Source organism: Micromys minutus, assembly GCF_963924665.1.
Source record: "Micromys minutus genome assembly, chromosome: 2".
NCBI lineage: Eukaryota > Metazoa > Chordata > Mammalia > Rodentia > Muridae > Micromys > Micromys minutus.
This window is the reverse complement of record NC_137971.1, coordinates 77,337,464-77,364,314: the sequence shown is the minus strand read 5'-3', so window position 1 is coordinate 77,364,314 and position 26,851 is coordinate 77,337,464. Positions and strand designations below refer to the sequence as shown.

At 42.8% G+C, this 26,851-nt stretch overlaps 1 protein-coding gene across 1 annotated transcript; it reads right to left on the bottom strand.

Moving 5' to 3' along the window:
- Window positions 1-5,507: 5,507 nt before the first annotated feature.
- On the bottom strand, window positions 5,508-22,272 carry GP2 (glycoprotein 2; the record flags this gene model as incomplete). Its single annotated transcript, XM_080913290.1, has 10 exons — window positions 5,508-5,566; window positions 8,166-8,210; window positions 9,754-9,838; window positions 11,290-11,455; window positions 12,366-12,611; window positions 13,765-13,913; window positions 14,394-14,605; window positions 15,086-15,196; window positions 16,479-16,922; window positions 22,194-22,272. The coding sequence occupies 10 exons, from the start codon at window positions 22,270-22,272 to the stop codon at window positions 5,508-5,510; spliced, it is 1,596 nt and encodes a 531-aa protein (XP_080769416.1).
- Window positions 22,273-26,851: the final 4,579 nt, after the last annotated feature.

The following is a 26,851-nucleotide window of genomic DNA, read 5'->3' as shown; positions in this document are numbered from 1 at the left end:
GTAACTGTAGACGGACCTCACATTGTTCATCACAGCCATGGCTGCTTCGCCACCAGCAGTAATAAAAGTAACAAAAGACATAGCTGTTTTGAAGATAAGCTCCTAAATGCTTATCTTCTACCTGGCAAGCCTCAGTTGCACAGGAGAGTGTGACAGGGCAAAGCAGTTCCTAAGGAGGGAGGAACCACTCACCAATGAGCTTCCTCACTGGACTCCTCAGTTAGGGCCTGAAAGAATCAATGAAGGTCAAGTCCTCTCTGTTCCTTTCTGACCTTAAACTCCCTTTCTGCCTGGGCTTTTTGAGACCAACCAGGTCTTTCTCCAGGTTCTGATCTAAGTGGACGGTTCTGAGGTCAAGGTAACCAGAGGGATTTTGTATAGAAACAGCCTTGGACCAGGTCAAAGGGAGCTATGCTGGGGAGGACATGTTTGAAATGCATGGCTTGTTTATGGCACACTTGGATCCTCAAATATCTTCACCTGCAGTCGACTCCAGGGAAGGCAGGCGGTGTGTTTGAACTGTTACACCGGTTGAAGTCAGACTGAGCATGAATTGCTTTGTTCCAGCTCCATTGTACACAAAATGTCAGTCTCCCTGGGGATAGGAGAGGCAGTTGAATTAGGTCACCAGTGACATTCTTCTGGGTCTCCCAGTGCCAATGGCTAGTTCCCACTGAGGGTGAAGGGATTTTAATGATACCCCAGGAAGAGTAGTTTTAATATTCTTCAGCCTTTCCAGAACTAGTAATTGTCACCACACACATGCTCCTACACATGGGCATGTATATAGATGTATGAACACATGTACATGTATATATCTGTACACAGGTATGTGCATAAACAACTTGGCAAAATTCCGAGGCAGGATTTTGCTATCACAGAACAAGGGTCATGCAAGAAGGTCATGTGTGAAGGAAGATCAACTGAATTACGTCTTGATAATTGGTCTTGTCTGACCTGTGCAGCCTTGGGAAAATGACATAATATTCTTGAACCTGTGTCTCAACTGCATAGTATGACCTTTGATTATTGGCCCACTTACAGGCACCAAATAAATGGGAGGCATGTTATTTGTATAACATTGGGGATGTTCCTTAAGCTCCTCTGTACCATATTTTTTATATACAAAATGAAAAAAATAACCTCCTACCAAAGGACTATTGGAAGGATTAAGCTAAAAACTCAATCAATAATTATAAAGTGTCTGACCAGCTAGTTTTTACATACAAAGCATTCACAAACTCTCTTGAATGTGCTAAAGGGTGACAAATGTAATTTTTAAAATTCAAAATACAATAACTGCATACAATGCTTTTGTAAGAAGCATTCATCTGGTAATGAAAAGACTGGAATTCTTTTGGGAGAGGAGGGAACAGTAATTACTTTGGTAAGAGGAAAAATCATTCTGAGCAGAGTTCCAGTTCAAAGTGTAGGCTTAGCCCCATCACACCCAGAACTTCCTTTGTTGTATAACACCATGTCTTATACACTGTAGATCTAATGCTGTGAAGCATTTCAGACTAGAAATGTTCGCATGGTCTTTAGCAGTAGCATGAATCATGGACACCGACACAGATCCCTGCTGCTGCGTGGTCCTCAGCAGCAGCACAGAGCAGGACTTCACCATGACCCCAGGTGTCAGGGCTGGCTGCTTCCAACAAATCATTCCTCTCCACCCTCATGTCCCCAGTTTCACCTCTCTTTCAAATGCTCAAATTGTTCCACTTCTCTTTCTTTCTGTCAACCACATACTTGCATCTCATAATGGCTCCAACTGTGGGTGGGCCACACAGCTGGAGGACCTCTGTGTGTCCCCCACCTGCTCTGGAGCATCGGGTCTCTAGGTGTCGTTCCCAGCCTGGACCATGTGGCATGGTGGTGGGCATGTCTTTGGGTGTTGTCTCTCCATGACATGATGGCAGGCTGTCTTCCGTGTGTCCTCCGCGTGCACACACTGCGTGGTTTGACCCCATGCCAGGCTCTTTCCAAACTCTTAATGTTTGTTCCCTCCCCCATTTTATCAATGAATAACATTCACCCTTGTGTTTCCCTTGACTACACACCCATCAATAACTATTATTTTGGTTCAAACCCCAAGTCCTTTTTAATTCAATTAAAAAGGCACAGCCTTCCTCCTTACTGAGTTCTTACATTCTCCCACCCACCCTTCCCTGATCCAGTCCCTGATGAGTGCAACGCATGCTCCGAGGTGCTGATTCCACATCTTCTCCAGGACACTAGCCATATCGCTGTCTGTGCCTCTTTAATGCCCAACTTGTCATGACATGGAGAAAGAACAGACACACAATTTCTATTCTGAACCTCAGTTCCCATCTCCAAAACGAAAGGAGTAGGCTCCCTGGGACAAAGAACTTTACTCCTCTCCAAGATGAACAAGTCTGCCTCAGTTTTGTTTTGCTTGGATTTGGCTGCCATTAATCTGCACAGGTCCTCTTGTGCGAAGGAGACTCTGAGCTCCGGGAGAATAAGACTGCCCTGTGCCCTTTGCCCTGTGCCCTGTACCCTGTGCCCTGTGCCCTGTGCCCTGTGCCCTGTGCCCTGTTCCCTGTACCCTGTGCCCTGTGCCCTGTGCCCTGTGCCCTGTACCCTGTGCCCTGTGCCCTGTGCCCTGTGCCCTGTGCCCTGTGCCCTGTGCCCTGTTCTTCTGACACCAGTTGCTTCAGAAGCTCCATCAGGACTGAGTGAGTTTTTCTGAAACTGAGTCAGCTTTCTTCTTAGTATCCCCGTCATCCTTCTACCATAGAGTTTTCAGATGCTGGACCCAGAGCTCATTATCAACTGTGCCATCTGAACTGGAAACTTTCTTATTCAGCACTTCGCTTGGCAGCACTTGGAGTAGAGGAGGAAGAAGAAAGTTAATGGGAAAGGATAGGTGGCTGGAGGCCTGCCTGCCTTGTGAGAATTTGAATTCAGAATTTTGGTCTTGTATCTTGGAGGTTTGTGTGTATGTGAGTCTCTCTCTCTCTCTCTCTCTCTCTCTCTCTCTCTCTCTCTCTCTCTGTGTGTGTGTGTGTGTGTATGTGTGTGTGTAATATATATTCATGCATGAGGCTCAGCAGAGTCTCCCTGTATAGTATATCTGAGGGATCTGTGTAAGTGTTTGCATTAAAAAGCCATGCATATGACAATATACACATTAGCATTGAGTATCAACACTGGTATGCATGCTTCTGTTTGCTAATTCATATATCTATTCACATGTGTCTGTGAACACACACACATACATTTTCTATTAGAACATATATCCATGATGGGATATTTATACATATGGGACATATGAAGCTGTACTATTGTGTGTGTACTGTACTAATGAAGGCCAAACACGGAAATAGGTAGGCATATGTGCTCCAAAGTCTGCCAACCTGGGCATGAACCCTGACCTCAGCACTTAAAAATCTATAATACCCTCACCACAAAGATGGTTTACTCGTCTTTAAACTGGAGAGACTAATTGTACATCTTCAATAGTTAATGTAAGGGGAGAATGTCCATGGTTCATGTTAAAAAATATGGATCATTGCAAGGTTATTTATGCTAGTAATAAATATGTAAGTGGCTGATCTAGAGGGTTTAACTGTGGCTTTTTGTATGTAAAGATATGGCCTTGGGCACATAATCTTAACAACCTTCTTGTTATATATGTATGTGTGTGTATGTGTGTGTGTGTGTGTGTGTGTGTGTGTGTGTGTGTATGTGTGTGTATGTGTGTGTGTGTGTGTGTGTGTGTGTGTGTGTGTGTGTTCGAGTTCGGTGTGCACATGCATCACTATTAAACCTTGTGTGTTAGACAGAGTCATCTAGGTGCATAGGGCTGGAAACCAAGAACAGGTATATATGTATTTTAGTGTAGCATTCTTAAGGATGTCCTAATAGGACTGTCTAAGGGAAAGGAATGTGTCTCATGTTTTATCTTATCTAGAACCTGGGCCTGTGATTTAGCAGTTATTCAGCACATTTATGAATGAAATAGATGGGCCAGTTAGGGACTATTGCTCAAACTGCATGCTCGCTTGAAAAACTATGAGTAAAAAGCAGGTACAACTACTTACCTAGCTAGTTGTGTGACACAGAAGTGGGAAGATAAGTTGATAAGTAGATAAGATGGAGGGCTAGATAGATACCAAAAGGCAGACAGACAGTAAACATTTATACATCCAAGTTTGGCTCTACTTGGGCGGAATTCTATCTACTTATTCTAATGGAGATTTCAAGTTCATTTCTCTCAGGAAGCCTAAACATATTAATGGTAGCTTTGTGTGTTATCTTGGACTTGCTGTGAAAGCCCGATATCAAGGGAGCCACAGAGAAAAATGAAGTCTTCTACCTAACACCTACAAGAGTCTATCTCCTTTCTGACTATCTGGGTTCATGTAGAATTATACTTAAGAGGAGAAATGTACTACTTAAAATATTTAAGAACCTTGTTCTGGCCCAAAACCTTTCAGTCTACTGAATAGAGATACTTGACCATGGAGAAGGGAGAGGTTTATGATGTCCAGACCTCTGCTGTAGGCCAGTTCATACCATACAGTCTCCATAGGAATGAAGTAGTCATTGACCTTACATTTCACAGGGAAACAGAAGCTGCTGTCACAGTGGCCTGTGGGACATTGAAGAAACAATCTCACTTGTTTGTGACCCACCAATGAGGTTAGTCTCATAGGCTATTTAGTGTTCCTCGGTCCCACTTAACCCATCTCAGTTGAGGGGAGCTGGGAAACATTCTGACCCAAACAACAAATGGGAGCGTCCTAAGTGTCTTGAGTCTGGTTCAACCAGATCAACAAGATGCTAGATCATCACTGTGGTTTCATGAACGGGGGATTGGTGTGCAACTAAAATACAGGCAATGCACAAAGATATGCAGGTATGACCAGCTATGACCACACTTCAGGAGTGTGCTAGATGGAATGATAGACAAACTGTGCAGTCTCATGGCTTCTGTGATCTGACTCCTAGTGTGTAAGTAACTAGGATGTACTACTTCCCTGGGTCTCCTTGATCCACTATCATCACACTATTTAACATAATCTCTAGAAATCTTAACCAGTAAGGAACATTTCTGATATACCTCCAGCATACAGGCTCCAAATGTAGAGATGTGTGTAGTTCTAGAAACCACTGTAATGGTGGTGGCATAGAGAAGTAGTAGTAGCAGTCTCCCCTTTGAGAGTCTTCAACCTCCTCCCCACAATTACATGTTCCCAGGGTGACTTTTTAGACCAGAATAGAAACATGCCACTAGAATAAATGCAAGGGTCCATGTATTCAAGTCATCAGTTGTCAGAACAAGAGACATTTTGGAAGAATCATGGAATTTGCCCTTTCCCACCCACTAACAGGACAACTCTACCCAGGAGTTATCAATATGCATTGCATTTCCAGGGCTGTTCACATGATTCACAGAGGGATCCAGTTCTACTGAAGGATGGATGTGAGTCGTTGCCAGAGGGAAGAACTTTAAGACCAGGTGTCCAGCTGGCCTCTCAGAACAGCCAAGCCAGAAAGATAGGCAGGAAGAACATGGGCCAGGCCAACAGGAACCCTGAAACACAGAGACCCAAGTTAAATGTTGAGATTTGATGACCCTTAGCAGCCAGTGCCAGCTGGCCTCCTTGTCACTTGCTGCAGAAGAACCAGAAGGCAGCATAGCTCTAGATTTGGTTGGGACAACAACTGCTTTTTCCATTTTCTAATGGGCACATACAAGGGAGTCTCATCAGCCTTTTTTGCAGAGAGGTGATACTGGAAAACTAGATCTTGTCAGTGAAATAAGGATGTGAATTATAAATTTCACTTGTTGGAGAGTAATAAAAGCCTCCAGCATGTTCTCTCATTTGCCAAATATCCAGGATCTGACTCACAGAACAGAGTGATGTTTCTAGGAATTACTAGAGGGTAGGAGAATGAGTGTCTAAGGACCGGATCAGAACTGTGTCCCCTAGCACAAAGGCATAGAAGACTTAGGGTTATTGGCTATAGTTGGTGCATCAGTTATAGTGACTAATAACAAAGAGACAGAAAGACATGATTAGAATGCACCATCTCTGAGGTTTGACTATTTAGATCGGAATCTCAGGTCTGCAATTACCTGGGCAGATGTGGACAAAACATTACGCTTCTTTTTGCCCAAATTTTCTTATATAGAAAATGTAACTTAATGATATCTGTTGATATATCAGATTTTCTAAAAGTTAAATGAATCAATTCATCAATTCATGTCGAGAATTTAGTACAGCACTTGTGGACAAAGAACTATAGCTCAGGGGCAACCTGCTTGCACGGCAAACTGGTGGTCTTAGGTTCAATCCCTAATGCCATAATAATATCAAATATGTGCCTAGAACATGTTAAGCACTGCGAAGTGTTGGTTTTGAAAACTAGACTCTGATATCAAGTGTGTGTGTGTGTGTGTGTGTGTGTGTGTGTATGTGTGTGTGTGTGTGTGTGTGTGTGTGTGTGTGTGTTCTGCATACTATTCTATGTTCAGTGTTAAGGAAGGGGAGATATTGGATGGCAGTTGTTTTGTCTAAGTATGTCAACCTCCTTTGAAACCCTACCAAATAAAGTATCACCCCATTCCCAGCAATTCAAAGTAATTTGGTGATATCCTAGAGAGTGGGGAGGCTGGTGCTGGATTTTCAGAAACACAGTGCATGACAGAGAGTTTTTACAATGAGACATAGGTGATGATCAGTTAACGCTGAAATGTCGGAAGTGAATCCGAATGACGGCAAGCTGTGAGAACCCCAGAGCCCTCTTGTGGCAGCTTGCTCTCTCTTGTTAGATCCAGTCCCTCCACTTCTAGAAGGTACCAAGTTTCATAGCCCACCAGAGAAGAGAGACAGCTCAGCCAACTGGGAAGTCACTGTTCTGATCACTAAGCTAAACTGAAGGAGTGATGGGAATGGAGGCCACTGACTTTAAGGTGCTTTTGCTCTGTGCTCTGTGCATGTAACACAGTGAGTTTTATGTTTCTGGATACCATAGAGATTAGCACTGAACTGGTCTTATCTGAGAGATATTTAGACTGCAACAAAGTTGAGGGATTGAACATGAAAAGAACATTTTCCTGTCTATGTTCGCTAATATATGCTTTTCAGAGGATAGAAAAATATATTTCCAATCTTGTCCAAAACACATCCTTTAATATCTCTGTCTTTAAACTCCAACTCATTCACCAAAGCCCCATTCTGTGCCATCTGAACTCTCCTGACCTCCTCCAATTTGGTTACTTAGGCCTCCGTGCCCTCCTGCTCTATCTGCATGTCACTTAGCATCTTATGCCCCTGTCTTGTTTATTCAGTCAGCTGTTGTCTCTGCCTTTTCAGCTCCATTCACCTAATACTTCCTGATCCAGAGACATTTTCTTTCTAGGTCAAATATTTTCTCTAACAGTTCTTCCAATCCGTGATCTCTTTCTGCTTTGATCATTAAACCATCAAACATTGTTTGGGCATATGGCCATCCAAAACAGAGATTCTAGTTCCAAGGTTCCTTTGCAGCCAGGTGTGACCACATAGCTAGACAATAAACAATGAGACATAAATGGACCTGTTAGGTGCCAGCTGCCAATATGTTCCATAAATAACACTCGTTGACTTCTTTCATATTCCTCTGTCCTGAACTCTGGATGCTAACTTGGACCATTAAAATGATGTCCTCACCTGAAAGAGCAAGCTGGAAGGAGCTTGATTCTTTGACTGATCATTCGATCATGGATTCTCTTACACATAAGATTTTACTCGTGTTAAATAAATGAACTTCTCTCTAATTTAAGACTTAGTTACTTATGCCTGTAGCTTCTATCACATCTCTTATTGCTAATTAAACTTTTTCATTTTTGTTTTTTTTATTTATTTCTCATCCTGGAACGGAAGCTCTATGAGGGAAGGCACCTGTTCTGTCTTGATCAGCATCATAACATCAGTTCCTAGAGCAGTACCCGGCTCACAGTCTCACTTGGTAAACACTTACTGGCTCCACTGCTAGGACCACTCTTGGGTTAGCCTCATTTCACTGAGCCATGGTTCCCAGCCCTGGGCCTGACACACTGAAGGGGACGTACAGATGTCCAGAGGGTTGGAGGTCAGAAGGAAAGAGACTTGGCAGTACCACGAGAAAAGCAGAAGGAGGCCATGTACCTGTAGCTCGGGGAGTCCCGTTCGAGTTAACAGAAGACGGAGCACCTGTGGGGAAAAGCAGCAGGTGAGGGTCTCCTTGGTCATGCTCTGATGGCTGCTGTCATGGAACCATAGCTGCTACCAGTCTCCCTGGGTCCCGCTTCCCACCCCCACAAGCAATCCTCACTGTGAAGGCTTCTGTCATCTGGTAGGCACATATCTAAGCACGCTTCATCTAATTTTCCTAACGTATTTGTGAAAATAAATCCCTCTATCTCCCATTTGCCAGTGGGAAGACAGAGGCTCTGTGATGTTAAGGAACTTGCCATGTTGATATTTTAGAGCTGGAATCCCAGCCCCAGATGGTGGCTACTTCCCATTGTCAACTAGAGGTGCCGAGGAGAGGGTAAAGTACAACTCAGAGTGTGTGTGAGAGAGATTTTTCAGAGAAGATCAACTAAAGGAGTTTAAAACTTCTCTGAATGTGTGTGGTGCTATTCTCTAGCCTGGGAGCTTTGGGGGATTAACAGCAGGAAGTGGGAATATTCCATATGACTCACTCCTTCTCTCTCCCTCTCCTACCCTGCCTTCCCCTTCCTAGTTGCAATAAATTGGATAACTTTTTTCTGCCTCACCCTTCTGTGACATTTGGCCTGGCGAGAGGCCCATAGATTGGAGGCAAGCCACTGTCTACTGAAACCTCTGAAACCATGAGCCAAAATAGATCATTCCCCTTTTAAGTCAAATCCAGTCATAGAATCAGATACTTAGTAAAACCTCTGGGATATTTTCCAAGGAGGATGCCCATAATTCCCCCCTCCTTAAATTGTGTTGTGACACAACACAGGGCTCTAAGTTGAGAGCTCAATAAGGGGACAGGACCACTCAAGGCAGAACCTTCTTCATGGGACAGCTCAGATTGTTCATTATAGAGGCTGAGCGAGAGCAGGGCTACCTCCTAAAGCTGTCCGGAGCAGCCAAGCTGGTGATATACATAAAGCTATTCAGCACAGAGTGAAAATAAAAATATTACTATTTGACCAGAATTAACATTATTGCATCTTAATTTCTTCAAGGCAGAAAGTTCTTTCTTGTTTGGTAGGAGAGGCTCTTGACTCCTCCATCCATGTGGCAATAAAAAACAAAACAGTACTACAGACACTTGTGTAAGATAGATGAAGACTTACAGAATGGTTGCATAACAACCCTGCCCAGATGACCATAGCTACATTTTGGAAAGCTCAGTCACCCTGAAGGGCCTTGTATAAGCCGTGGGAAAAGGCAGTGAATTAGACTCATCTGGTTTCACTCTATCTCTTGCCAATCATAAACAAGTGATCTTAGATAAATCTATTAATCCCTTTGAGCCTTGAATTTTAACCAATCAAGTGAAAACAATCATGAGTGGATTAAGTATTCTGATGAATTCAAGAGTTACAACTAGTTTATAAATATCAAGACAGTTCCACCTGTAGACAGGCATCCAACAGTGATGGGTGAATGGAAAAAGCAAAAAAACCCAAGGCTGCTGACATTAATGACTTTGAGCATCTAAAGCTAATTAACAGCACCTGGCCAGCTATCTTTGCACCAAGTTTCATGCACTTACTTCTCTTACTGATAGGTCCTAAATCCAGAACCCGACTAAAGTTGATGGCTGGGTCACTACTTCGAAGTTGATTTGTAGAGCAAGACTGTAAAGACATAGAACTCTTGTTATATTAAAATGTAAACACCTGGTCCCTATGTGCAGCATACCATGGATATGGATATCTGTGGACCTGTGGCCTATGCACTTGGATATCCCATCATATGGCCTTCTTTTTGGTAGTATGATTTCTATGTACTGTGAGAATTCACAGTCATGCCTTAACACACCTGAGTTTGAATCTCATCTCTATCTTCTCTTATATAATTGGGACAAATGTCTTCATCTGTATATTATAATCAATAGTTCATGTCTTGTTTTCTTTAGTCAGTTACTCTTACATTAATTTATTCATTTATACATACAAGCATGTAAGAAGGTCAAGGATTAGCACCATCTGTCTTTCTCTATTCCTGCCCACCTTACTTTTTGATACATGGTCTCTCGGTGACTCTAGAGCTTGTCATTTTGGTTAGGCTGGTGATACAGTGAGTTCCCAAAATCCTCCTGTCTCTGCACTCCCAGAATTTGGGTTATAGACACATGACACAATCCTAGTTTTCCAATGTGTTCTGGGTATCCAAACTCAGGTCATTGTGCTTGCATAACAGGCATTTTACCACAGAACTGTGCATACTTGGTTTAAATAGTAAAATGAATTATAACAGCAGCAACATATAGACATGTCAAAAACACCCAAGGAACATCAGCTATTCAAAACAGTGTCCAGTAGGGGTGAATGAATGGGCACCAGAATCACAGCTTAGATGGGGAACATCTCAAATCTGATCTTCTACCTCTGTGTGGGGCTATGAGTTAAGGGATTTCTCTGAGCCCCAGTTTCTTTATCTGCATATTGAGGCTTCACTTGGTCATTGGGAGAGCTTAATTAGACAAAGATGTGAGAGCTTTAGTGCAGTGCCTGACATAGAGAGGAGACTGAAAAGACTTATATGCATCCCTCATCTAAAAGCCTGAGGTCCAGAAGTCTTCAGCATTTGGCAGTTTCTCAGATTTGGTATTAGTCACAGTTTTTTACAAGTTACTCATTCATAATTTGAGATTACACCACCAAGATATTCCAAAATTTGAAACTTTTGAGCTTAACCTTGGCCCTCAAAACTTTAAGACTTTGGAACATTTTTGGATGTGAAATCTTTGAATCAATGATGCTTAACCTATAGTATAATCATTCATAATAGATTGTTATGCCACAGAAAAAGGATTTGCCTTCTAAAGAGACAAGCATCCATCTATTCTTCCACCCATCCATCCAATCAGCCATCTATTCAGTCAATTTTTTCCTTCTTTCTTCCCCCTCCCCCTTCCCTCCCTCCCTCCGTCTCTTTCTCCCTCCTCTCTTCCTCCCTCCTTCTTTTCTTCCTTTCTTCTTTTCATCCATGTTTATGAAACCTTCTTTCCATCCATGCCTGCATCTGTAAACCCAATAAATGTAAGTAGAGAGCCTACTGGGCACCAATCTAAAGAGACACTCACTGGTTGGCACTCTTTAGTATTAGTGGAGTCACACAAGTAAACCTCGCAATGCAGGAAAACCAGGTCATAATTTCCAGCAAACATGAACATCTGCACTGAAAATTGGCTTTCTGAAGACACCCCATTCTTCTTCACATTGATGGTGGAATCACGTTGGTTTGGGCATCTAGGAAAATGAAAAGGGCAAAGATATAACTTCTAACCAAAGGCTGGAGAATATAAAATATCTCTGCTTCAGGCTCTTTCCATTATACTTTTATGATATTTTCCTAGTCTATTGTTCCTCAATAAGCTTTTATAGTACAAACTTTGGGGTGCAGTTTCTGGGGAGAGTCCCCATTTTTAGGTAAGTAATCCAGGGCTGGTTAATTATTCTTGCTGTGCTTCCATCGTCTAGTATTTTGTTGTTGTTTTTACATTATTTTAATTTTTTCTCTATTACTGAAAGTTACATACATATATGCAATGAAATCAGGCCCTCCATTTTCCCCCAATTCCTCCATGTATCCTTTTGGCTGTCAAGCAGAGATAACCACGTTCATTTCATATAACTAATTTGAGCACTCAGTGGGGCTGCAGTGTACATTTTCTCATCATAGTGCTTTGCATAAAGCTGAGCTCAAAGACAAATAGTACCAAGGACCATTAATATGATTTGAATTGTGACCTATAGGTAGTCATTTCCTTTGTTTTATCATTAGATGGCATCTAATCATATCCTATCCTATGTTTGTAATATCATGTTCACTTTAATCAATGTAAGTATCTATATAATGGTGCATTATTACTTAATTGTGCTATGTTTTAACAGTAAACTTAATGGAAACATTATCAACAGCACCAAGATAAAAAATGATTGGTATTTCTTCACTGGACTCATCTAATCTGTTTTAAAACTTTAGGCTAAAATACCAGTAATAACATTCCATGATCAAACAGGATGCTTACAATATGTAACACCAAATTATTCCCAAATGGAGTGAACCAATTTACACATCTGCCAACACTGGATAATATTTTACCCAAATCTTAGTTATGGCAAAAACAAACAAACAAATCCTAGAGTCTCCTGATACCTGTCCTTGATGATGAAGTACTTCACAGGGTCATCTCTGTCTTCTGAAGGGGTAGCATAGCAGTTTTTCAGCAATAGATTGAACCTGGAGGAATCTCCTCTATTCAAGAAGGCACCCACATAGAGTATTGCCTCCACTGGAAGCAACACTTGGGATCCTTCATAAGGGTCTGTGTAGTTCTGATCTTGAAAGAGGGCCAACATGACATTGAACTCTCCTGCTCCATCCACATCAACATTCACGGAACTGAAACAAAGAAAATCAAAAGAGAAGAACTACCAGGTTTTGCCCAGAATAGACAAATAAATCAAGCCCTGTGCTGGTAAAAAGTTACAAGGGGAAAAGAGACATCTCTGATCTCTAAATAAGCTAGTTGATAATCCATTGAAAGAGAGCACTTATTGGCTTCTAAGCACTGAACTTGATAGGCAGTTAAGCCTGTCTCCAGGATTTGCACCCATCTCAATCCCTGTGACAAATACAAAAAGCTCTTACTCAAGGAGCAAGGGTTAGTACACATCTTATCAACTGGGCAACGGGTCTTGAGATCAGCTCTTACAGGCTCAGTATTTTTAGCCGTATGTCTCTTTCCTCTGCCCCACAGCCTTCAGCTGGAGCCAGTTTGAGCCAGATGAATGGCTTTCATTTTTATATTTATGAACATGGGCTCCAAGACACTTATACCCTGGAAACGTTTGAACGTTGGCATTTTTAACCCATCTCATCCTGCAATTGAGAGCCCGGGAGGTAATTGGGAGATGGGACAGGCACTCTGGATTTCTGGATGACAGTTTAGAAACATCCTCTGGCAATTCCAGGATTATGTAAAACCCAAGTCAGTAAGTTTCATTCCTGGGAGAGGTGCAGTGAGAAGCAGACGCAAACAAAAGCCTGGATCTCATCCTACCAAGATTGTTTTTTGGTTTTTATTCGCTGAGGGCAAGTGTTGTTTCTTCAAAGGTAGACTGGGCTTAAATTCCAAGCCTTCAATAAAGCCTCTCTGTCCCCTTATGATCTCTACCCTACAGAAATTAGGTCTGGGACCCGTGTCTACTAACCCAAAGCACCCCAAGCTTCTTCTACATTGCACTGTCTGATTATCAATTAAGACATGATTAGGCGTGTGATGCCTTTCTTCTCAAGGTGAACAGAAATTTCCTGGAGTTTTTGTTTCCTGAGCACATCTTAAGTACTTGTCCATGGTACAGTGCTGCCTCATAGCAAGTGTTTTCACTATTTATAAGTGCCTTGATTATGCTGAATTAACTATAATTTAGAAATGAATAATTTAGGAGGTGGAAGCTCTTAAAGCAGGTTGGTAACACTGTGTGGACATCATAGATTGTGTGTGTGATCAATGTTAGAGCTACATGTCAAAGGTCAAAGGTCAAGACAATACCTTACAATGGGCTGCAGTGCAGTTTGCAGGCTGGTTTTCATGTCCAGAGGGTAGGCACACTGGTAGTTGACATTGACAAGAAAGTCCCTGATAATGAAATCACTGGCCAAGGAGAGGGTGTTTTTGTAGATGGCATGGGTCCCATTGTTCTTTGGCACAAAGCAAAACAAAAACAGAAAAACACATATGTATTTATTATGCAGATGTGTGTAGGTATATCTGGAACTCAGATCTGTCTGGATCTACAGTCATGGTTCCCAACCATGGAGCCTCCTTGAATTATGGCCTCCAGGGAGTAGGGTTTCTCTTCTACTTGTCATGCTAGCTTGGAGTATAGGAAGCCCAGAGTAAACACTAGAATAAACTGATCCTGTGGAGGAGTCGGGGGCTGATGTTCTTGCTCTACCTCCACTGCCCTTAATTAAGACCATCATAGTCAGAGCCAACTTTATAATGTTCAAGTGTTAAACCCAGTTTAAGCTCTTTAACATGGACTAGAGTGTGTAATTTCACACAGCCCTGGAGGCCCAAAAAAGATAATACAGTTTGCCTAAGATCTCACAACCAGGAAGGTGTTCCCATTAACATAGATACTATCCTCTAGTAGTGATGGTGTGAATAACACTCACCTCCAGGATGTTCCCACAGTCATTAGCCACAACAGGGCTGGTCATGGACACCCAGTTGTTGGGTTCATCTTGCATGGTACCATTGCAGTTCCGGTCATTCAGGTAGGCAATGATCTCCTCCTTGAAACCCAGACCTCCCAGTAAACATCTGTCCAGCTTCACGTTGATCTCACTAGCTCCACAGTCCAGAAGAGGCTTCAAATCCTGAGAATCTAGGAGACCAAGAGTGAAATCAGTGGAGTGGACAGGAGACTAGAAACAATGAGAGGCATCTACATTCTCTGACTTGCAGCACATCCACCATGCCCATCAAGTTTCTGAATAGACCAGATGAGGCCTGGGGCCCAATAGAAATCGCACTGGTCCAAGATTTCTAAGCATCTGAGGTTCAGGTGTGGCTTGGCTGCTGTTGGGAAATCAAAATGGTCCTTCTGTATTCCAGACTAAACCAGAGCCAGATGCCTACACTATAGCCACTTGTGGCTACGTTATTCCAGCAGCTGATCTAGGTTTTGCAGCCCCTTCTCTCACCGTTTTAAACCCACTGGCTTCTTAATAAGTAACCCAAATAACTGTCAAGATTTCCCCAATGTCCATTCTATGGCCCCTGACTCTTGTCCCTGCCTTTTCTTGACCCCCTAAGCCTCATTCATTCCTCTTTCCCTGCGTACTCAGCTTTAGGAGCTACTCACCAGAAGCATTGAGGCCCTGCCTACAGACACAGGCCCAGGTGTTATTTTGGTGTATACATTCCTCCTCAGGACGACAAGTAATCTCACACTTCGTTGGAGCGGTGGAGGGGTCTAGAGGGAAGGAATGGAGAGAGAGGATTAAGATGCAGAGTAGGGTGGGCCTGAGTTCTCCCAGGCCAAGGCTCTCATTAAGTCAGAGTCCTTATAAACACAGGAGACATTTGCCAGAAGAGTATTCCCGAACTCCTAAACCCAACAAGGGGAGTAACAGCCCTGAAACTGCCTGGCAGGCCAAGCAGGACGCTAATGACTTTCTATGCTAGGGCTCATTTGACCCCTGCGGTAGAAATGTGTGTCAGGGCAGAGTGATTTTAAGTCCATGGTCGCCAGCACTATAGGGTTTAAGTCCCAGCTCTTCTTATTTCAGCTCTGTGATACAGGGAAAGCTGTGTGACCTTTCCGTGTTCCAGACCCTAGGAGTAATGACTACATGGATCCCTTTTTGTGGGCTGCGTAGGGAGTTTCAGAGCAGTAGCATGATTGAGGCAAAATGTGGGTGCACTGTGGGCAGTGCAAGCTGTTGGCTTTACCCTTTGTTTCAGACAAAAAGCAAGTTCTAAGAGGAGTACAATTTGAGACAAGTAACATTTGATTGAACTTGGGTTCTTCATAGTGTGTGTGTGTGTGTGTGTGTGTGTGTGTGTGTGTGTGTGTGTGTCTTTCTATGTGTGCTTGTGTGTGTGTTTCTATGAGTGCTTGTGTATGTGTGTGTGTGTGTGTGTGTGTGTGTGTCTGTGTGAGTCTGGGTGTCTCTGTGTGTGCCTTTGTATGTGTCTATGTGGGTTTGTGTGTGTCTCTCTGTGTGTGTGTCTGCATGTGTCTCTATGTGTGTGTGTGTATCTGTGTATGTGCCATATGCGTATGTGTGGGTGTGAGCACTCATGCACACACAGAGGCTAGCGGAGGATGTCAGGTATCCTGCTCAGTCATTCTTCACCTTATTTCCTTAAGATAGAGTCACTTGTTGAACCTAGGTCCAGTGTCCTGTCCCTGGTCCCCTCAGACTTGGGGTAGCAGACATGCTTGATTGTGTTCAGTTTTTTGCATGGGTACTGGGGATTTAAACTCATGTGCCCACGCTTTCACGGCAAGCACTTCTCCCTGTGGAGCCTTCTAACTAGGCCCAATATTAAGCAATAGTCATTTACGAGTCAGGCTATCTCACACTCAAATGTAAGTTTCAGGCTTGTACATGGCAGGTCCCAAATTATATTTCCATGTGTATCCCAGGAGCCCAGTGGTGGCTGCTTTGTTCAGTCTCCTCCTGACTGTCTCGTCTGGCTCCACTGAGTCCTGGGCGCTAAAGCTCACCTTCGCTGTAGCTACTGCTTACCTGTACAGTATCTCAGACTGCATTCGGGGGTGCCCTGTAACCTGTACACATGATAGTATCCAGATTCTCCTGAACAGGCCTTCACCTGGACCTCAGAACTCCAGAAGCAACAATTTTCATTCCAGTTGGCACAGGCTGTGCGGTTGACAATTCCATCTCCAAGGATGGGGTGAGAACCACTCAGCCACATGGGAGCAGAGGTGTGGCACCGGTACACATCCACACAGGTCTCTGGCATCCTCACCCCTCCTTCACCAACAAAGCGGTACCAGCCACTCAGGTGATCGTCACAGTCCTCTGACGACTCCTTGTTGCCTGTGCTTCTGGAGGGGTCATTCAGGACAGTGTGATTCTGGCAGGGGTCAAAACAGATGCCAGCTCTTGGAGAGTCGGGGTCTCCACAGTCCAAGTCCACATTGGAGATGTTTCCGGAGTTTCCATAACCTGAGAAGAACAGAAAGTGTGTGGGTTTATTGAGCAACTCCACAGCCCTTAGGGTTCTTATCCCTTCTTCATTTTGCTTTGAATGTCCTAATGATCCCAGTGAGGCCAAAAGATACACATTGCAGTAATGAACACCAATCTTTGTCACCCAGGAAGCAAAATGAGATGTAGCAATGACATCTGGGCCACCACCTTGCACAACCCCCACTGCCCCACCTAGGGTTACAAAGAGCTACTCTGTAGGCCATTAGCGAGACACCGAGTGAGTCCTGCTCAAGCATTGTTTGCTTTGCTTGTAAATGTAATACAAGACTCCCTGAGAAAATCTTTAGTCATTAATAAAGGGAGTTAAGCAGAAATCAATATTGACATGTTGTTTAATTTGGCAAAAGATACATCTAAAGATACATGTGTTAAGATAAAAGTTATCCTAAGTTGGACCCATCTCTAGAAGCAATCACAAATTTGTTGTATAGGCCTTAGAATTTTCTCATGGATGTGTGAAACAAACAAACACACATACAGAGAGAGAAAGATAAAGAGAGAGAGAGAGGGGGGGGGAGAGAGAGAGGGGGAGAGGAGAGAGAAGGAGAAGAGAGGAGAGGGGAGAGAGAGAGGGAGAGAGACAGAGAGAGAGAAGAAGAAGAGAGAGAGGAGGAGAGAAAGAGAGAAGGAGAGGAGAGTGAGAGAGAGAGAGAGAGAGAGAGAGAGAGAGAGAGAGAGAGAGAGAGAGAGAAGTTCTTAGCGTATTATGAAATCAGCATTGTTCCCTATCAGTGGGTAACATTACAGGCCACCATCAGATGCATCATATCAATCATTCCCAAGCTTAGTGTTATTGGTATATTATTGGCTGCATTATTCATTATTGTGCAGGTATCTTCACAATAGAATCAAAGAACCCTTTGCCTCTACCCACCCAATGCTGAGGCTGCTTCTGAAGACCCCTAGCATCTTGAATGGTCTCTGAAAGAGACAGTTATCTCCACTGGAAACCACTCACCTAGCAGAACCATTTCTGTTTTAGGGGAGGTGAGCTGCAATGTGTGAAGAGGCAGAGAAATGATGGAAAGGATGATCAGATGCTGGCAGAGGGGATTGAAGAGCAACACTGACCTGCAGCCTGATGACCTGGAAAGATGCTTCTGCTCTCCAGAGATTTTCTGTCAGAGATTCTCTTTATAACTTAGTTTGTGTAGGGGTCTGAAGAGATATCTCAGTAAGTACAGCACCTTGTATGCATGAAGATGTGAGTTTGAGCATGAAGAACTCACTTTGAGAAGCTGGGCACAGTGGTGTGAGTTTCTAATCCCAGGAAGGTCCTTGGGGGCTCACCAACCAGCTTGCGTAGCCTACACCGAAATTGAGAAACCCTGTCTTGTAAAGCAAAGTGGATGGCACTGGAGGAATGGTAGAATGGCATCTGAGGTTGAGTGTGTGCACGAGCGTGCACACACACACACACACACACACACACACACACACACACAGGATATAGGAATGCTTTTATTATTCTGTTAATATTCATAAAATAAGTATGCAACCACTAAAGTTTTTGGAGAACTTTCCAGGGTCTTTTTGGCTAGGTATACTTCATTGGAGAGATAAAGCCTTCAAGATTAAATGAGATGGATGGTTACCTTATGGTGCCATGCACAAGAGCCTAGTGCCAGTCAGTTACCCCTAGAATGATGAATGAAGCACACCTTTGGGCTCACAATCTTATATGTATCAGTGAGACTCTTTTTTTTATGTATAAAGTCGTTTATTGTCCACTGAGAATTATAAGACATGAGGCTCAAAACATGACTGCTACAAGTGTGTCTTAGAAAATGTCAGTGTCACTAAAATGTAAGAAGAGGAGCTAATGAAGATCGTCTCTAACGGCTCATCTGCTTCTGTGCTCCAAGTTATAACAATGTGAGGATCTTTAATGCCTCTTGGTGGCCTCATGTTGGAACTTCACGTCACCTATGCACGAGATGGTCAAAAGTCAGAGGAACACCAAGAGTGGAGATTTAGCTGATCAGTAACTTCAAATCCCAGAGATCATCAATAAAGTCACTACAAGGTGCTTTGTAATACAGAACAATCTAAAAAAACCACAACTCAATCTTTATAGTTCCGAATAATGTGTGTGAAACTTGTTACATTTTATTTGTCAAAAGTGAACAGCTTCAGAACAAATCTAATGTAACTTTTCCAAAAAACACCAAAAAGTACAGTGTAAAGCACCTGCTCATTAAACACAAGCGCTCCCTTTGTGATGCACTGCATTAATGTTTTGCATACACCTTGATGCAAAGGAAATTTTAAGTTGCACCCTGTTTAAATTAAGAAAAAAAAAGACTTCAAGAACTAAACAAGGATGACTACATCACATTCTAAGAAACAAAATTTCCCTCCAACAAAGCATATTGTTTTGTTTATATACATGTCAGCACTCAAGAGTTTAACTTAGTTGTATCAAAGGCAAAATTTGAACAAAAATTAAATCACAAATGCATGAAGAGCAAATATTTCTATACCAAAGACACTTTTTCAATGTACTTAGTGTCAACATTTGGGCAATTTTTAAGAATTTCCAAAAATGGAATTACTAATACCTCTGTATAATATTTAAAGCAACAAGAAACAAAGACTTTATGTCATATTTTTAAAACTGTTCCAAAGATAGTGTTTTTGCTCAGTTGTTTTTCCGTTGCTTTAAAATAAGCTACCAGCAAACCACTCTAAAATGTTTTGTTTCTGAACCAAATATAAATATTCATATTGGCAAAACTGTTTTACAATGAGTCCTTGGCCTCAGTGAAAAGCATTACAGCTAAGATTCTGTGATTAGCCTCCAAACCCCTCCCCTTCTCAAGTACACATACTGGCAGATAACAGATGCTGAGCTGAGGAAAGATTTACATCTTTGGTATAAGCGTGACATTGTTGCTGATTTTCCCATGACTAGCACAAGCCAGTAAGAAACTTGAAGAACGTCAAAGACAATGAAGTCTAGGACACAATGAAGGCAGGCAGGAAGTATAGTTCTCTGTCTTTACAGGAGAAATCAACAGCAGAGACTTAAACACCCACTCAAACTTGAAATCATAGCAAAACAGAAGGTCAGGCTTCAAACTGGCCACACTTGATAATCTGTGGCTGGAATTTGTCACTGCAGTTTGGCATTTCACTGTAATTTATGACTCTGACCATGGGGGCGCTCTCAGTACTACCTGGGCACAGCAGCCCTCCAGAGTAAGAAAAAACCTTTTCTCCCCATAATGCCTGAATTTTGAATGACAGAAGAAACAGTGAACGTGTACAGTTAACTGTAACTTCTTTATAATTTTGCTTTTTTCCCCTTTGTGACATACAAGTAGATTTCTGTCTGGGGAGTTATAAATTATTGAACTTATCAAGTCTAAAAGCTTTACAAAAAAGCTTTTAAATATGAAACATAGGACTTTATATCTAGTAAGTGTACTATCAAAATACCCAAAGATTCAACTCATTTTAAAAATTGTAATTCTTGTAAGCATCATTTATAGAAGAATCATGGACACTAGACTCAAGACAGAAGTAAATCCAGATAGTGTATCTATGACTCAGGTTTTTATTTTTTCCGTTTCCAATCCTTTAGTTTGCTAATGCCTTTTGTGTTTTCTCCATTTAGACTAAAAACAAACTATCAGGCTTTTGTATTAGGCATCTCCTCCAAGGACCTATCAGATAACTTTGTACATAAGTATTTGCAGCCCTGACACATTTGGTCTGAGACTAATCCTGGGAGCCACATTTTTTATTAAAAGCTTAATACTAAGTGCTTAGAACTCAGGGAGTTTAATCTAACAATAACTGAAAAATGAACCAAGTTCCAATTATTTCCATAAGCCTCAAAAGTCAAAACCGAAATTCTCCTCCAGTTTAAAAACACCAGTAAAGGTAGAGAGGTGGCTGTCCTCGACACCAGCACACGGACGGGAAGTAACAACAATAGGTATACTCTATTTCTCAAGTTTAAGATTTATCATGGCAAAACCTAAAAACTGGATAAAAGTGATGAGATCCTAAATACCACGCCCATAAAAATAATCAATTTCTATCTTTCTGTCTTCCCTCTGCTTCATGAGGAATCAAAGAAGTCAACAGAGAACCACTTTGTTTAGGCCAACCATGAAATCTTTAAGAACAGATAGGTATATTCCCTGCTATTCTTTCAGGGCATTATTTATACATTAAAAAAAAAAAAAAAACAGAAACAAAACCCTTCAAAAATAGTTATTTAGGCTTGTGAATATTCTGAAGTCAAGTTTCTTGAACTTCTCCAATGAACTCTTCAAGCAAATCAACTTTTCAAACAGTCAACACTTAAAAGTTCCTTGGACAGGGATCTATCCCACAGTCACAAAGCGGCTTCCTCTTTTTCTGAAGGTGAGATTGGCTCTTTGCTCTTTCAGTATCCCAAATCGTTCATTCAAAGAGTGAGACTCTTTTAAAAGGAAGGAAAAGGCTGCCTTTCCACCTTGCTTGTGTACGTGTTTGCTCTAAGGAGAGGAACTGTGGTCCTTGTTATTCTTGGATCCTTTCCCACACACCTTGTGCTTTTCTCATGGGATGAAGAGCTCAGTTCTCTCCCTAACCTCCCACCACATGGCTCACATTTGCACCTTTAGCTTAGCTGGGAACTTTTCCTATAACTGTCTGGGTTGCTTCTATTTGCAGATCTTAGGAGTTGGGTGTGGTAATATATCATTTTAATCCCAGTGTTGTAGAAACCAAGGCCAGAGGATAGAGAGCCAGCAAAATGTGCATGCACACACACACACACACACACACACACACACACACACACACACAGAGAGAGAGAGAGAGAGAGAGAGAGAGAGAGAGAGAGAGAGAGACAGAGACAGAGACAGAGACAGAGACAGAGACAGAGACAGAGAGAGGGGGGGATCTTTGGATCTTTGAAAGATAGAGCTATTGTAAAACTCTATCACATATTTTTACAGATGGGCAACTTGATAAAAAGGGGAAGCGTGTCGCAGAACCATCTTCCTTATCTTTCCGTCTGTGCTCTCTAATCACCTCCTGGTGGGAGCTGCCCAAGCTAAGGTTCCTGGCTCACCTTCCCTTTTAGGCGCTGAGAAATCCCTGGCTCCCTTGCTCTCTAATTTTTGTTTTCATTCTCTGTTCTTGGAACCAAAGGACCCTTTCTCCTCCCTTCCTCTGCACTCTCTGGGTCTCGTTGAGCATCTGAGGTCCTGGTGAGCAGACACTCACCTTGATGTATTGTAGATGAAGATACCAGTGTCAGAATGCAGGAGGCTGCAGCCAGCCACAGCAGGTCACAACACACCATTCTTTTCATAAGGTGAGGCTTACAGGTTAGTCTGCAGTCTGCAGAACCTCCATAAATCTATAGAAACGGAAAGGCTCACATCAGCTCAAGCTAACAGACCTTTAGCCCTGGGGTAAGGTTCAAACTCATATCAGTTCAGCACCTATCATGTGACTCTTTTTGCTTGAAGCCCCTTTCATAATTTGTCTCAACTAGGTCTCTGAACCACTCCAGGAAAGTACTGTTGTGATTCCCATTTTGTTGGTGAAGAAGTTTCATTTCAAGTACATAATCCAAACAATATTTATATAGCTGCTTCTCTGCAAATATAGACATTACATGGCCAACATATGACAAAACGTCCAGGTTCTTAGAAACCAAACTATCGACATTACATGAAGAAATGGAATGGGATGTAAATAGGGGCTTTCCAAGATGAAATCCATAGCAAGCTAGCAAAAGGTGGGTCAGTGCTTCAGAATGTCCAAGACCAGTATTTGCAAAGTCCCTGTGGAGGTGGCAATAGACAGTCTCTGGAAATTGAAGGCAAGAATTCTAGCGATGATTGGTACCTAGGGGGAAGAGTTTTATCTATCTTGAGTATATGCATCAGGTTCTGCTAAGACCTTCTGAGATTTCACACTATGTTAGACTGAATTCTAGACCCCTTTCTCTCTGTTCAGAAGAAGGCATACACTGGCTTCCCAGTTTAAAAAGAATTACCTGATGAAATGATTAATGGATAAATGATCAAGCAAAGAAACAAACAAACAAACAATAGAAAGACAAAAAACAATGTCCCCTGATTTCAGTGACATTTACTCTTCTGGGCCCTGAAAGGGGACCTCTGGGTGGTATCTTGCAACCTCTAAAAGATGTAAATTGGGTCTAGAAGTCTGTTTCTGATGGAGTATCATGAATACATTATGAGAGAACAGAGACAGAGGAGAACCCAGGACTATGCTTTTAGAGATGCCAACCCAAGTTGACACCTATGATTAGCCAGCAGTGACTGGAACTATGAACTGACTGGACTGAGGAACATTTGATAATGCCTAAGGTCCAGAGTCACTTCTTGATTCAGAAAGTTTAAAGATGGCCCTAGAAAGTTCAGTACATGAAGATGGTGAGCCTTACCTTCAAGGGAGAATAAATCTTGCTGGACTTTGGAACAGGACTTACCATAAGAGAAGAACCCAGAGTGTCCTTCCTTCTCTCCCCACTGTGGGAACATAACCTGCTGCCTGCCCTCTTTATACTGATACTCCCCACCCATGTGGCTCATCATGATTGGTGCTGGAGTAGGATTGGCACTAAGTTCCCAGGCACTAGGGCTTGAGGAACACAGGTAACACATTGACCATCAAGGGTAGTGAAAGAAGGGCTTTTATGCCACCGGCATGGAAACTCTTCCAGAAGGTGCTGTTTCACACGAATGTTTCTCTATAAGCAACTACAATATGTACTTAAGGTTGGCAACACCAGGCACAGTCAATACCCTGCAAACATCATTTCTTACATCTGACCCTCCGGTAAACCTACAAAGCCAACGTCATGTCCATTCCTACAGAGCAAATACTAAGAAGAAGGAAATGCCTAAAGCAAAGATGCCTAAAGCAAAGTAGACAGAAACTAAATAGGCTTGTTTGCTTAGTAGATATCCAGTTCAAGTCCTGCTAATTGCATTAGAAAACTTCTGCTTGGTTCACCTGAGTGTGTGCGAAAGAAGGGAGGAGGGCTGAGATTGCCCCATTCTTAGCACACAGAGTTTACTCAATTTTTGGTGGAATGTTTAGAAAGGGTGAATTTTGGAAGGATGAGAAGTCCAAGGATTTTGAACAAAATTAGCACCAATGTAGCCTTTCCTTTGAGTCTTTAAAACAAGTGGACTAGCCTAAGCACTGGCCACCACAGAACTGGGAGAACAGATTTAAAGGTTTGCTCAGATTCAGTCTCTTCCCCAAGCCTTCCAATATCTAACACCATTATCCCCTATGCATGCAACTTTGTGTCTTTTTTTTTCCTCTGAGGTCAAGTTATATTGCCCAAATATTCTTGGAGGTGTGTATTTCTCCTGGGGTATAGTTGATTTGCCAAGGGCTTTGGTCTCCCATACAATGGACTCTTCCTCTCTGAGCAAATATTACGGAGGCATTTTTCTTGATAACTCACTCCAGTTTGTATCAAGGTGACAGAAAATTAACCAGAAGAGAGAGTCCATCATGGGAGAAACCATGGTACAAAGTTTAGTCTGTGGCAGTGGGAACATGTGGCAAAGTTTTTTCACATTATGAAAGACCAGGAAGTAGAGAGGAAAAAAGTGAATGCAGGTCTAACCTTGAAAGGTCTGCCCTCAAGTGATCTACTTCTGCCAATGGTATCCCACCTCTTAGAGGAGCCACAGCACCTCAGACAACATCACCATCTGGGAAATACATGTTGGACAGAGGGACCTGTGAAGACCATTGCATATTCAAGCTGTGGTACAGAATTTCAACTTCACCCACAGGCTGAGCCCCAGCTTGAGTGACTCTCCTGAGCTTCATAACCCACCTCCAGATTCTGATTGACTTCTCCTCCTGGGTCTAGACACTTGAGGGTCCCCCCAAACTCAACAACTTCCAATCTGAACTCATCATCTCCCCTGACCTGCCTCTGTCTCTGTGTCTACCATTCACCTTGGTCAGTGGTAGCACCGTACCCCAGTCTCTACACTGCGACTTCCTACATTGCAGTGTCTCAAATTACCTCTTCATTTTTACTTCACCAATCCAAGTTTAGGTCACCTTCACATGAGAGGATAGTTTTGGTGTTGGTAATGGGTCTTTGTGCTTTCATTCTTGTCCCCCTGTCTCTGCAGACTTTCCCGTACCCAGTGTTGGCACTCTATGCCCTGGGGATCTGACCTTTTTTACACTTCCTGCTTCTCTTACTTCAAGGTACCAGCTCTGCTTCACACCAATTCCAGATTCTCTGGGCTCTTTCTCATCCCCAAATGCTTGTATAATCTTTCCCTGCCCAGAGTGCCTCATGTTTACCACCTCTGCCAGGAAGCCTTCCCTGACCTACATTTTGTCTGGCCCTCTGTTCTGTTCCCAGGCCTCTCTAGGACAACTCAAATCACATTCGCTTTCCTGGTAACTAATCTGCCCATTGAGTCCCCAGGCATTCTGTGAGCAGGGACGTTGATATTCATCGAGAAAGCATTTGTTTAATAAACAAACGGGTGAAAGCAAATGTATATGCCAGGCCTCCTCTTCCGTGTGCAGGTCAGCCTTGGTTGAAAGACACAAGTTTCAATGTATCCGCACCTGCTGTTCCAGCTACCGGTTCCCAGCCAACAGTTCTTTAGTCCTTTACTCTCTCAGCCTCTGCTTGTCAGAGAGACTGTACCCTCTCATTCTATGGGAAACAATACTCCCGTTACACTCTTATGTGTCCCCTGACTTTCTTCTCCTCCCCAGTAATCTTCACCACTTGTCACATCTCATGGTCATTATTTCAAAATTATCTTCCTTAACAAAATGCCTCTATTTTAGAAATTTCCTATTTCCTCATTTCTGTAAAAGGATCTGGTATTAATTTGTGCCCAGAATATCTAAGGGATGCATTGAGTGGTGCAAGTAGCGGATAGAAAGCAAGTACAGAAAAGACAAAAAGGGGCGGGGGCAAAAATGTCATTGTGACGTTTCTCCTCTACCCCTCACCCACCTTTTGTCTTTAGCTGTGGCTCCTGTTTCCCATGGCCTAGACCTTTTCGTCAAGATCTGCTGGTCCCAAGTCACAACACAGACCATCCTATATGGAGTCACTTGGTCCAAGCTGACCACAGATTAATTGTGGATGGGGCAGCATTGGACCAGCCTTGGGCCACCTTTTATAACAACAAGAAGCCTGCACACTGTGTGTGTGTGTGTGTGTGTGTGTGTGTGTGTGTGTGAGAGAGAGAGAGAGAGAGAGAGAGAGAGAGAGAGAGAGAGAGAGAGATAAGAGCTCTTAGAATAAGACACACTGTCCCAGCAGCCCTTGATTCAGACTCACAAGTGTGACTTTCCCTGGTATCTGATGGGAGGCCGGGGAACAGCTGAGTCAAAGAAAAGAGTTCCCATCAGCACTGGTAACTTTTTGTCTGGAGATTTTTAGGATCTGTGGGTATCTGGTTCCTGTTCATGTATGAAGCCTCACAACGACTCTCTACCAATGGAAGCTGAATGGGTATGCTCTCCCCTACTGCTGAGGGTTGAGAAAAAGCCTACAACTGTAGGACTGGCAAGTAAAAGCCCAGTGAACAGGAGTCCCAAGGAGGCACAAGACACCTGCCATTGCTTCTACATCTTTTCCTTAGGACCTGGGATTTGTAAGACAGGGATTGGCTCTGTCTCATCTGCCAATGTTTCTTAGCACCCAGTGTAGGCCTAGAACATGTGGAGTCTCCAAAATGCATTTCTAAAAAAAAAAAAAAAAAAAAAAACACGTGTTCTGTGAGGGCATCAGGGTTGCCCCCATTGCAGAGAATCAACCAGCTCCTGTTGTCTATTAAAATCTCCATTCCTTGAGTCTCTGGCAGCCTTTGGAATTGATCACTGCCTATGTTGACTGC